The sequence below is a fragment of the Haliotis asinina genome, chromosome 9, assembly GCF_037392515.1.
Source record: "Haliotis asinina isolate JCU_RB_2024 chromosome 9, JCU_Hal_asi_v2, whole genome shotgun sequence".
NCBI lineage: Eukaryota > Metazoa > Mollusca > Gastropoda > Lepetellida > Haliotidae > Haliotis > Haliotis asinina.
In genome coordinates this window covers 27,474,762-27,488,136 of record NC_090288.1, presented here as the reverse complement: position 1 = coordinate 27,488,136, position 13,375 = coordinate 27,474,762, and the positions used below count along the sequence as shown (strand labels likewise).

The following is a 13,375-nucleotide window of genomic DNA, read 5'->3' as shown; positions in this document are numbered from 1 at the left end:
GACTAACACATGACATCTGACTAACCCAAGACATCACTCACTAACACAAGACATCACTGAATAACACAAGACATCACTGAATAACACAGGACATCACTAACACAAGACATCACTCACTGACACAAGACATCACTCACTGACACAAGACATCACTGACTAACACAAGACATCACTCACTGACACAAGACATCACTAACACAAGACATCACTCACCGACACAAGACATCACTCACTGACACAAGACATCGCTGACTAACACATGACATCACTAACTGACACAAGACATCACTCACTACGACTATGACAATCATGAAGTCCATGTTGGCGTATACCGTAACTAAGTAAAGATTATAATGCAGAGATATATGAAACACATCTTACAAAGCAAGTTTCAAGAATTATTGAGGATTAACAACACAGCTTGACCTAACATTCTTCAGGTTTTCTCACCTGGATCTGGAGAGTAACAAGTTCCTGCTCAAATGCTCGTTTATTTGGCTCCATTTTCCTCATGACCTCGCGACCCCTTTTCTCCTCATTCAGCTGCATCTTGAGGAACCTGATCTCTTCCTCTCTTGCCTTCAGCTCCACTTCTCCGTTACGAACCATCTGATCTGAAGACAAGAACCACATATAGTGTTTAGCTTGCTGAGTTGAATTAATTATCCTCCTTGATGCACAGACATGTGCATCTTGAAACAGTAGATACTGTATTGCATTTAACCAAACATAAGGCACTCTAACTATGGGTCATTGTGAATACACATACTCCAGATGTGTACCCTTGGTTGATGGCAGTCCATTTCCGCAGTCCATTGTTGCAACTGTATGTCATTAATCATAGTTCAACTGACTGTGAGTATTGTGCAAAGCAACATACCTGTTACTGAGTGTTCTCGTTTCATATGTAACTCAATCTAATATCCTTGGGTACATTTCGGTATTCAGATTTTGCTAGGGTGTTCTTTAGTATACAGAAAAGTACCTGGTGTACACATCTGTAGTACCCATGCTGACAACGACCCGCTTCAGTCTAACTAAACTCATGGCAAGATCAAATGATTACACAGTATGTCACATTCTTCTTACCCAAATGAAGGTTTAGAAACAAGACTCCCCATGGAGCTGCAAATACACACAAACATAAGGTACAGTGGTTGGTACTCACCTTGGATGTTTACCTTCTCGTAGAAGATGCATACTTCTTCATTCCTTTCAATCAACTTAATGCCTCTGAAAAAGTAGAGAGGGAATGTTAGTGGCTATGATGATGTGTCATATTCATAAATTTACCAAAAACATACAAGTCTTGTCTACCATGGCTAATGAAACATGGCCGAAGTACAACTATGAACTCAATTTCATGTTTTGCAGATCTTTATAGGGAATGAGGACCCAACTGGTTGATATATATAGTTAGTTTCTATCTACAGCTTGTTTCAATAATCCACATTTGATTACTTACAGGCTGCAAAAACATAGTTGTGTATGTGTTTGATTTGGGTAACCAGAATTTTACAAGTTTACCATATTTCTATCAACCAGGTTTAGTCAATGATAGCAAAACATCCAGTGGTGAGTAGGTATGGACAATTGAGCTCAATAAATCAGTTAAAGGGGCACTAATGCGGAGCAATTTCCGTGGACTGGTGTAAACTTTTGTTATTGTTTTTCTCCCGTGAGTACCCGGATGATATCCCAGAATTCGTGACTGGTTCGTGACCTCTGCTGCGCAGTCCGTAGGCGCAACTGATAGTTTAATTATAGACAGATCAACTGAGGTGAAGTCATTTTTTACTTCGCTACAAATGTATTATGAAAACAAATGAAACACTTTGAAGGTTAATCATCTGCCAGTGGTAGAAATGGTAAAAAACTATTAGGACGGAAAAATAACGAAGCCAATGAACGTCTCTATATTTTGCCTCATAACCCTAATTAGTTTATTGTCATATTTGTATGATTCTGAAAATTAACAAAAGAACACACGATCTGCTTATACTCATAGTAAATTTCTAACATAACAGCAACATTTATACATTGTATAGATTGCCAATGTGGATCCTATTTCACACACATACGCGATCTAGTGTCTGTTTTCTGTCATACAGATTCTGCTGAATGCTACAATAAATATATTAAAACAAAATGCAAATACTGAATGTAAAACAGACTAATTTTATAGCAACAATGTCAGGCTACTACCTTGTTCAGGAGTGTATCCATCAATATCCACGTAAAAGAAATCGTATTCCATTCATCTGCAGCTGGTAAATAATCCTGCTCTGTGTCGCGTGTCTTACAACTGTCTCATTTGCGAAAAAGTAACACATCGTTTCACGTCTTTTGTTGGTGAAAACCAGATAAACCTCTCATTGGTCTCCCAAGATAGCACACCTGGCAACTAATTGTATGATGTCCACTATTCTAAGTAATTTAGTTAACCAATAATGAGCAATCAATCAATCAACGCAAGGGTGGTTAATTCTTTGAAGGGAGCATGTTGTTTTTGCACTCACACTTTACGACAGGGTGTTGTCATCTACACACTCTGCCTTTTGACAAATCCGCTAGAAGATAAAAGTAATTAATCAATCAGTGTGTTATCGGTTAATTCTTTGATCGATGTTTGCTTTTGTAACTCAGCTGATAAAACCTCTTGCATCACTTACATGCACATATTACATAACGTACAATACATTTGCCATTACAGACCTTAATTTATAATGTTGAGTATTTACTGCAGACAGGAGAAATGCCAAATGGGAACCTTTGTTGAGTAACCGAAGTGGTGTTACTACTAATTATACCTGTATAAATATCATTAAGGGAATGATGACAAATAACACGTGTATTTACACCATCAAGCGCGAGTTACAGCAAGGAAGATGTAATCTCTGTGTCGCATGCAGCCTGAAAACCCTTATGGGCCGAAACTGTTTTGAGGATACCAACGGAATTTCGTTACATAAGGAATACACACTGGCATTTGCTGTGTACTTTGGTAAATAGGTGAAATAAGGGGTTTTTTACGTAAGAAAATTTTCAGATTTCTCTACCAAAGGCAAAGTCATCGTTTTTTGTTTACGAATTCAAATAAATCAACTTTGTGTTTTTATTATCATAAATAAGAAACCATTGTAGCTGCCATAGCTACCAAAATTTACGTATGATATTTGCTATCACAGCTCAACCAACACTCAAAACTACCTAAATATAAAGCTTTGCAATCTTCCGTACTGAAACAAATGGCTTGCTACGTGCCTGTAGACATCATATTTTGATGTAACATGATTAAATATCGAGGTTAAAAACGCAGAAATAGGATCAAATTGGATCAGTAACTATACCATCCAAGCATCCTAAAAGTACTACACTGCTGGGATATTTGGTTACGATCGGACAAGGAATACCATGGATATTTTTAAAGAAATGGCATAAGATGGACATCCGGCCTCCAGACTGTTTAGGTGAAAAAATTCTGCTGATATGGACAGGAACCCAGTTCCTTTGTCCGTCACGGTCTAAGGAGCGGGCGCTGACCAAATTGCAGTTTGGTTTCATAGTTAGACCGTTGGCGAGAAACATTATTCGCTCCGCATCAGTGCCCCTTTAACATTCATTAGCTGATGTTGGTCAGGCAAAGATGACATTAGTTACATTCGGTCAAAATGCTGTCAACTGGGTTGTTTGAATGGAATTTAAACAGTGACATTGTGGATTGCTGTGAAACAACTCCCTCCTCACCTGTCGTTGCGATGCTGCACTGCTCTCTCATATCGCTTCCTGAGTCGCACCATCTGCTCCTCAGCCTGGTTGATCATCAAGTTCAGTTTGGAGATGTCCATCTTCTGTTGCTCTTGCTTCTCTCTCATTGCCTCCTCAACCCGCTGTTGTTTAGCAACCTCCTTTCGCATACTGTCACGTAGTTCAAGACTTGCGCGGTGCTTTAGCCGATGCTTCTGAAGTTGTCTGGTGAAAGCAAAGGTTTCATCAACAAGTGTAATATATCTGTCCCAGCTGTAAGGGACATTATAAGAAAACTTTCCTCTTGTTAATAATACTACCCAGGGGAACAAATGAAACTAGTGTCTGATGAACTGATGTAGGTGGTGTCTGTCTTCGGCCCTTGTTCACCTCTTACCTGTCCTTCTGCATGACTGCTGTACGGAGGATCTCAATCTCATTCTGTAGGATCTTGATCTTCTCCTTCATCTCAGCTGCCTTCTGGGTGCTGGTTTGGATGAGGTTCACACACTTGTTACGCTCATTCTTGATGACGTCATACAGCTTGGCAAACTCCTTCAGTCTGAAGTACCATTTTAACAGTTAAACACTGACGAACTAAGAAATAAAAGATTTGATCACCACAACTTTTGTTTAAAAATTGCATAATTATATATAAATGCACTATATTTCCACAAACATAGATCTGTAAACCAAAATAAGTACCCTGGGATATTAGATACAAACTTCCACCAACACTCATCAATGACCTACACCTGACCTCTTAAGTGACAAAATATGTAAATATGAAGAATCAATGCATTGTAAAGCATAAATTGACATACATACTCTTAATTAAAGGTGTGTGTATGTGTTTGGGTGGTGTTGGTGAGTGGGTGCCGAGAAAAAGAAAGAGGACAGAGTCCTACATTCAGCAGATCCTATCATGATAAAGGGATACAACTCTGCACCCCTAGACTATCCTTGACAACAATGCATTCACTCACTTCTGCTGCATCTCCTGATGTTTCTTCTGGTGGTCCTGAATCTGCAGCTGTTTTGTTTTCAGGTCCTCCACAGCACGATGGAAGCGCATCTCTGCCCTCATGAAGTCTCGTGCCTTCTGCTCTCTCTCGTCAGCCTAGTAAACAAACACAGAGTTTGTAAAACATTCAGTTCTCCAAGAGAACTTGCCTGTTTCAATAAAAGATTGAAGTATAGACATTTTCCAATACAAATAATAATAAAAACATTTCTCACAAGATCCTATTGAACAGACAAACATGGTTCAGACTAACCTTTTTTCAGGAAGTAAATATTTTCGAAATCATATCACAAACGAATGATTTCTGACAATTCATAGAAATATTCAGAGAGACAACCATCATGACTATATACTGACCTTGATAGCTGCGAGTCTGGTAAGCTCTACGACTTCTATGCGCAGATCGCTCTGCTCAAACAACAGGTTCTGCTCATCAGCTGCACTGGCCTCAAGCTTCACATGCTCCACAGCAGTCAGGGAGTTCTGTAAACAGTCCCAACAGGGTAGTCAATGGACTGTTGATGCTAGAGTAATTCTACAAATACAAGACAAAATGAGACATATTGTAAAGACAAAAGATTTCCCAGGTCCCATTCTTGTACAGTGGAAGTACTTGTCCGGACTGATGAAATAATCATGTTTAGACAGCATGCTAGATTGTACAGTGTGGACTGAACCAGGAGATACGATTTCTGACTTCAAATGCCTGAATGATATCTCAGTTAAGAGGTTGTAGAACAGATGTGGTGTTTGTAGGTATACATTTGAGTGTAACATTGATAAGTGAAACTCTGTGGGCGTGGCTTTGAGTGTTATCCTTAAACAACACGGTCATCTCTCTAGTACATCACTAATTACATGTACATGGATTCAAGTATACCCATACTGAACTAAGATTAATTTATCTTTGTCCACAACTGTGTAGTTTTAATGCAAGATTAATTGGTGACATTACACACCCGAGTGACTCCTCGCCTGCCACATGCTGGCTTAGACAGCACTGATTACTGTATGCACAAATATTCTGTCAGCTCATTTCACACCAAGATCTGGAATTCACAGCTGCCAAATTGCAGGGCTTTTAAATAATAATAAATGTTCTAGCCACAGATGGGACTGAGATTTTAAGCCGGTGCAGACAACTTGCCAGATAGGACAGTTGCTGGTTTAGACAGTTTCTGCTGTATTTGTATTTTGTAATTTTTTATTTGATTTAAACATATGCTTGCAAAACTGAACTGAACTATCTGCAATATAACTAACCCTTCAAAAGTTGTCTAATCACACACATTCTCCAATCAACAAAAAGAAAAAGGCTCATTAAACACATTTATACTTGTTGTTACCATAACTCTACAAAAAGTACAAGCCTTTCTTTAATATTGAGATTGACACCCAATGATAATGGGAAATGCTTTTTACCCTTCACTTCCACCTCAGTCACAGCCCAGACAAGTCACTGACAGCAAATGAAACATTTGACATACTTCTTTACTGCCAAGGTATGTCTGTTTAATTAAATATGTATTGTGTACGTTACAAAAGGTTATTTGGTTGATACAAGAGAGATTTAATAAACTGCAGAATCTCAAAGACATATTGCTATTTGAATATGGTTATGACACTTTTTATCATGCATATGTATGTGTATTTATGATAGTATTGTATCAGGATGTTTGGTATTTTTGTATGCTATGCCAGATCTGTAAATATGTACTGAAAGTAAAATATGTCATATTTGTGACTTCACTTTCTTAGTAAAGCACAGATTCTAGTACTTTTGTTGGGTTGAATTCAGTCAGGCACTTAACTGCCAGAACACAACCTAACATTCTCAGCCACTGGCAGTCGTGGAAGAGTATAATATGACTTTCACCTACAGGCAATACTTCTGGTATGTTTCAACATCATTATGTAAATATATACAGTTATCTAATGATAAAGTTTACATGTTGTAAGATTTCACCTCTGTATATCTGGACAACTGTAGTGTAAGGTAAGAGTTCCCCCTGTAACCCATGCTTTACATTTATTCTATATATTAGGTGTATTTTGAGGGTTTAGGGTTAGGTTTAGCATTTGGATTTAGGTTTAGGGTTTAATGTTAGGCTTAGCCTTCTTACAAAAAAAAAGAAACTCAAACAGGGCCAAATTCTGAGGCACAGAATGATTGAATGTAATTATAAATGTCAGTGTAAGAGTTCCGCCCGTACCCCATCACCCCAATCAAAAACCCAAATTACTAACTGGCATGCATACCTGACCTTAAACATGCATTCAGTAAACTAGAACACATGTAAAAAACAATCAGTGAACTTCAGTGTTGGAATAATACACTCTCCTGGTGCAAACTGACTATTTAAAAAGCGGGGGTTATGGGTGGAACTCTTTCTCCAACAACTACTGAGTCAACAAAAATACAAATCACACCCACAGCCATGTTGGCAGCTTTATCAAAGATGAGCACATAAATATGCCTCATCTACACACTGACCTGTTGAGCAAGAGCTCTCTTGGTTTGTTCCACCTCCTTCTGAAGATCTTCTCTCTTCTTCACCAGAGAGCCATCATCTCGAGGCAGTCCATCAACCTGAAAAAACATGTTTTTTTGTTTTCTGTTTGTATAACGAATATACCTACTTTCTGTGAACACTACTAATCACAGTACGAGCTCTGGCACCACGATTTACCACTATGTGTAACCTTATATTGTGTAAATGTAAAATGAAGGCATTACTTTTATGAATATTACTTTTTAAGCATCACTATAGTGCCATGACTTATCAACATGTATAGCCCCATGCCATACCTCTGCAGACTGAATATTCCTCACAGTATGGACTGTGGCAATACGATTTATCAATATGCCTAACCATAATATCATCTATGTAAAATCATTGCAGAATGAATGTACCTACTCTTGTGAATAAAAATAATGGGAAAAAAAACCAAAAACATTTCTATAATGACAGCCCTTCATGAAACATGTTATTTGTAGCACTGTACTGGTACTACTAGCACAAAAATTGCTACAGTGTTTCAGAAGCTGGTGACATGTTGAAAGACTTGACAAGGCAATTTCCGCATTTACAAGCAATCAACAGTCTTAAACAGTGTATAAGTGTATGAATAATGATACATTATTGACTATGTATCTTAAGTCTGTTACCTGTGATTTGATCTTTTCATGGATAGACTTTGTGTGGTTGAGTGATTCATCAGCCACACGGAGCTGGAGTTCAGCTTTCTTGAGGTTGCGGAGATCACGATCCTTCTCTCGACTCTTGCGGGAATGAACATCATGAAGATTTTTCTTCTCCAGATGAACATGCCTCAAGTTCAAGTCTAGTGTTGCCCTGTACACAAACAGTCTGATGACATCTAGTGTATGACATAGTGTACCACATTTACCAAGAAATTTTGTGTGTGCAATATTTCCTTTGTAGGTTTCAACAGGTTACAACTGTAGACCTCCTTGATTATCCAGGAGATTACATTGCCATGTCATATACCCCAGGCCCATTATCTATGACAGTTTCATCTTCGATGTAATAACTCACTACTTTACAATCTGTACCTTCTCCCGAATTCTCTCATACCTAATTAGTGTTAGAACCACATAGAAGAGCATTTTCATGTGTTGCAAAATTTGAATCTGACTAAAAATGAGGCAATGGTAGTGATTAGGTCCAGGGTGGAAATGGCTTATTCCATATAATTCCATTGTTGTTGCTCATAAATGATATTTTGTGAATGGAACTGCCTTTCAAACATTATGGCTCATCTGGGAATTCAGCAAAAGTAATCAACACTTAGCATGACTGAGTGCTTTAACAGACATGGTTCAGTTTGACACTTTCTCAAATTCCATGCATATAGTTCCCGCAAAGATAAGTTTTATCAAACATTTGAACTGACCATTCTCCCAATACATGTACGAACATTGTACACCGTGAATAAGAAGTTAAGCTCCACCCAGTATATTTTGCAAAAATATATGTTGGCGCATAGGAAATCTTTCAGAAAAACCGAGCTATCATAATTTGGTTCAGTACTTTCAGTTCAAAAACAAAATCATAATGGAAATTATCTTTTACTTTCAACAGGATGCATGCGCTTTTGGAAACAAGTATTTTGATTTCCTCAAAAGATTACCTTCTCTTGAAAAGTGAAAATCAGAAATGACTGATGATTGTCACATGATTGTCAATTTTAACAAGTGAAACCTACATTTAATAGTCTTGTATAAGCACAACAGGAATAGTTATTTTGATTTAAAAAGCAGTGTCATCATATCTGTAACGATATTTCCTTTAATTGTAAATTCAAATGATTATGACATCCCTAAAACAGTTACCAGATGAACCTTCTCTATGTATGGATTGGTCTTCCCAATTAGTTCAGCCTAAAATTTCCACAGCTTCACATCTTAGTTTTGAAATAGGCTGGCGCTTAACTTTTTATTCTTAGTATATATATCAAGGAAAGTACCTGTTCAAACAGTCTGTTACATATTTCTATCTGCAAAATACTTTGGTCAGTGTGGGTACTGGAAGAACTCTACATCTTTACCTTGAGTATGCTCACATGATTTGTGGCTATACCGTGCAATACACATAATATAACTATCAAGCACACATATATACACCTACCTATCTCCCAACAACATTGCTTCACGCTCCTTTGCATGCTCATAATCTTTCTGTAATAAATCCAGCTCTCTTTCTCTCTCGTTCAATATGGATCGCTGTTCTTCCAATTCAGAGTCAAATTCTAATTTTTCATCTTCCAACTTCCTTCGTTTTGTTTCCAGGATCTTGGATGCTTCATTTAGTTCATCATACTCGGATACTAAAGTCTTGAGTTTGTTGTCCATTTCACTGAAACACAAACAATATGATACCATTCTTCATAAACATTTGTAGTCACAATATGGGGCCAGTTGGAGTGACCTTTCCAAACAACTAACCAGTGTTAAACATTCCAAATTACAAATACAAGCATGTGATATATTGAGAGCAGCTATGACTTATTATCTGATATCTGTAGCTATCATTTACTAAAGCAGTTATCTGATCTAAGCTCATGACAAAATAAAATAAGTATGTCATAACCCAATGCACTTAAATGGAACTTAACTTTGGCTAGTGCACATGAAAGCCAAACATCAGTAAATTAGACCTGAGATAAAAATGAAATGGCATAGAATTGTTGTTGTTGCTACTCTCAGCGTTTCAATGATTCTGCAAAGTACTCAAGTTCTGCAAAGTCCAAGTAATACTTTAAATAATCGAAGGAAAATTTTTCTCGGTGAACGAATTTACCAAAATGCAGCTAACAGGCTGTGTGTTTTGGTACAGATGACAATGGAAAAAGTGTACCATGACACTTGATATGCATGTATGATTGGGAGAAATTTCTGGTGTTAATTTCGATGTATTTATTTCTTACAAGAGAGAAAGTAATGTGAAAAAATGGAATTCAGTGTGAGGCAAACATGAATCGACAGGATGAGGTTGGTATTTCCCATATCAAAATATAAACAGTCAGTATAAACATCCAATTTCAAGTGGACATTGTATTGCTGTCTGTGCTGTATATTGTTGTTGCTGTTTTTTCACTTGTTGTTTGGCATGTGAATATGTTTGAACATTCTGTATTTTTCTTGAAATCAAAACCTTCAAATATATGCAGTAAATGTTTCTAGATCTGTTGCAACAGTAAGAGTTTATTTACAGTTTACCTGAAACAGACTCATATGATGGTTCTGTCAGATTTTCATAATGAAATAAAACATCTGTTTTATGATATTGGCAACATTTGTTGAACACACTTTCCTCCAGATATACATGCATACATATACTGAGTCAAAGAGAAACTTCACATTCTTTCTTCAGGGCACTATAAAAGAACAACAGATGGTATGATGGTTAAATTGTTGTTACTGCATTCCTGAGAACTGTGTGATCTTCTCGATACACTGACAGTGCTACACTCAGTTCCATTAGGCAGCGTACACCGCCGTTCCAAAACACGGGTATACAGAATATCAAGCCACAAGAATAAAAATTTGAATGGAGATTGGCAGCCTGCAACCGATTTCGAATGGTCTGTGAGGACAGTCGACCTCTAAACATCTCAGCCCTGGTTCGTGTAGCCGGCAGAAATCTGTCACGTAGGAGGATTTGATGGTCTTCTGCTCGTGACGTTACACGTGGACCTTGAGCGATCAAAAGTGGTGCCAGTTTGTTGTAGATGACCTCGGAAGTCATACACAGTATGACGGTGGCATCCCATTTGCTCTTGTGACGTCAATAACTGATCTTCCTGCTTGCAATATGCCAACAGCACATTCTTCATAGCACATTTGACAATTGTGGCATTTAAAGTACCGTTAGAACTGTGGTTTAAAAGTGTTATTTCAGTTCTTGAGGCTAGTGCAAACACGTGCAAATTAAAAACTTTCGATGTGAAGATCACATGATTGACTGCACATGCAAAACCTGATTTGGCACTAACGTCATGGATGGGTTTGAGTGGGTTTTTCTAGAGTTGAAAGATAGGGATCCCATTTCGGATACATAGATGCATCATCACAGAAACAATCAAATTACATTTTGTGCAGTTTCTTTTTTGTATATACCTTATAATGAAACATTGATCTTCAGCATTCATATAAAATATCTCTTACTTTTTCTGTCTTGCAATTTTATCAGCTTCCTTGGCAATCTGTCCTGGGACAGTGTTTATCTGAACCAGGTCGCCCTGCAATGCAAATCATACAGGATATTAAACACACTTTAGAGAGAATAATAATGCCTGACTATTGTGCTGTGTATATGTAAATAAATGAAATTAATTTTTTAAATCCTGTAAATAATTGCCAGATACTGAAATAATGAGCACTTATATGATGCCATGCATCAGCCAAGTAAGTGAACTCAAGCCATAAGTAGTGTGCGAGATAGCCACTGGCCCACTAGCCAGTGGCTAGCAAAAATGCAGTCGGGCAAATAAATCTCCACTGTCACTGGCCTGACTGGCTGGTTAATTTTCAGGGGGTCATTTTGTAAATAAATCACTTTCTCTGACTTGTTAAGTCATAATACACTTTCAAATCATGCAAGATTATGGCCTAATAAAAATGTTCACCATATAAGCAGCTTAATGATGACATATTTAAGTTAATTTGAGCATATCAGACATGTGTTTGATTTCTTATTTGTTTTTGACAGTATTTTTGTAATCTTTTGTAATCTTTTAGGTTCTACAAAGTCCAGGATACTGAATTATTTTGGGGGCGGGTAACTTACAGGCATAGCTAGTTGGACCAGGTTGCAAAATTTAGAAACTATTTCGCACACTACCTCCTATGACAAGCATGGGTTGTTGACTCATTCTAACCCAGATCTGGGGCGGTAGGGTAGCCTAGTGGTCAATGTGTTTGCTCGTCTTGACGAAGACCTGGGTTCGATTCCCCACAAGGTTAATATGAGTTGAGCCCATTTCTGTAGTGTTGCCGCCATGATATTGCTATATTATTGCTAAAAATGGCATAAAACCATACTCACTCATACTAACCCAGATCTACATACATACTAACCCAGATCTACATACATACTAACCCAGATCTTATGCTTTTTTTCATCAGATCTTTTACTGTGTATGACGGTTAAAGCATTTACCAACTAAATCAACATTTTTTATTCCTAGATATATCTCTGTTCCCATACTTGTTGAGTTATAGACCATGCTACTAGTACATCACAGGAATCAACACATATACGGCTGGTAAAAGGTTGCTAAAAACAACCTCTACATTTCTAGTACAAAACTACAACATTTACCAATAAAAAAATGTGCAAAACATAAGCAATATGGAGGTATTTCTACAAATGATAATTTCTTTTTATTAACAAGCACCTGAAAATAGTGACAACATTCTCTAAATTCCTTCAAAAGCTATCAACCACATTTGGCAAAGAATGCAGAATTAGTTTCAATATGAGTATGTTTGAAATATTTCAGAAGTAGTAGTATAGGGAATGATAGTCCGAAAACACTTTTCAAAAACCCCTCTAAAAAGCCTCATTTACTAAATGAGGCTTTGGTGGGACTATTAGCTCTTGCTATTATTACCCCTACTACAAAGCTACGCCATCACGTTTACCGTGACTTGGCAGGCGGTAACACTGTGCCGTACGGTACGATCAATAATTCTTCTCTTACAAATCCCCTACCCGGCCCATCCCTCAAGTAGTACAAGTTAGGTTCGTCGGCTTTCATATCCACTTTATCTATGTTGTAAGTTTTGACCGACCATATAGGATCGGTGGCTCGCTTACGGCTATCGCCCTCGTGTTCCCCCGGCTGGTATAGATACCTAACTAAGGCCCTATCTGGTATCTGTTTCTCCTTTCCACGCAATGGAGCAGACGACTCTGCTAACACTGATTTTAGTTTGATAGCGTCTGCCGGTTTCTTACCGGTGAGACGGGTGACTTCATGGTTGATTGCCGACACCACCTTGGGTAACCTCGTGACCCATTCAGTCGATCGTTTTCCAGGGGTGGCCATCTCCCTAGCATACTGATAGCCGAACAA

General features: G+C 37.9%; 2 protein-coding genes across 3 annotated transcripts in view; one reads left to right on the top strand and one right to left on the bottom strand.

The window, feature by feature from the left end:
• LOC137296672 (ruvB-like 1) overlaps positions 1-13,375 on the top strand; it is a 51,489-nt gene that overhangs the window by 12,235 nt on the left and 25,879 nt on the right. The window lies entirely within an intron of this gene.
• LOC137296669 (coiled-coil domain-containing protein 146-like) overlaps positions 1-13,375 on the bottom strand; it is a 38,446-nt gene that overhangs the window by 4,592 nt on the left and 20,479 nt on the right. For both annotated transcript variants that reach the window (XR_010957655.1, XM_067828488.1), the window contains exons 7-16: positions 11,463-11,536; positions 9,424-9,651; positions 7,941-8,127; positions 7,266-7,361; positions 5,129-5,254; positions 4,734-4,867; positions 4,145-4,309; positions 3,748-3,972; positions 1,169-1,233; positions 451-614 (exon numbers count right to left, since the gene is read on the bottom strand). Coding sequence is in view for 1 of the 2 variants with exons in the window: in XM_067828488.1 (XP_067684589.1) it covers positions 451-614; positions 1,169-1,233; positions 3,748-3,972; positions 4,145-4,309; positions 4,734-4,867; positions 5,129-5,254; positions 7,266-7,361; positions 7,941-8,127; positions 9,424-9,651; positions 11,463-11,536 (1,464 nt within the window). In the remaining variant the exon portion in view is untranslated. The remainder of the gene's footprint in view (positions 1-450; positions 615-1,168; positions 1,234-3,747; positions 3,973-4,144; positions 4,310-4,733; positions 4,868-5,128; positions 5,255-7,265; positions 7,362-7,940; positions 8,128-9,423; positions 9,652-11,462; positions 11,537-13,375) is intronic.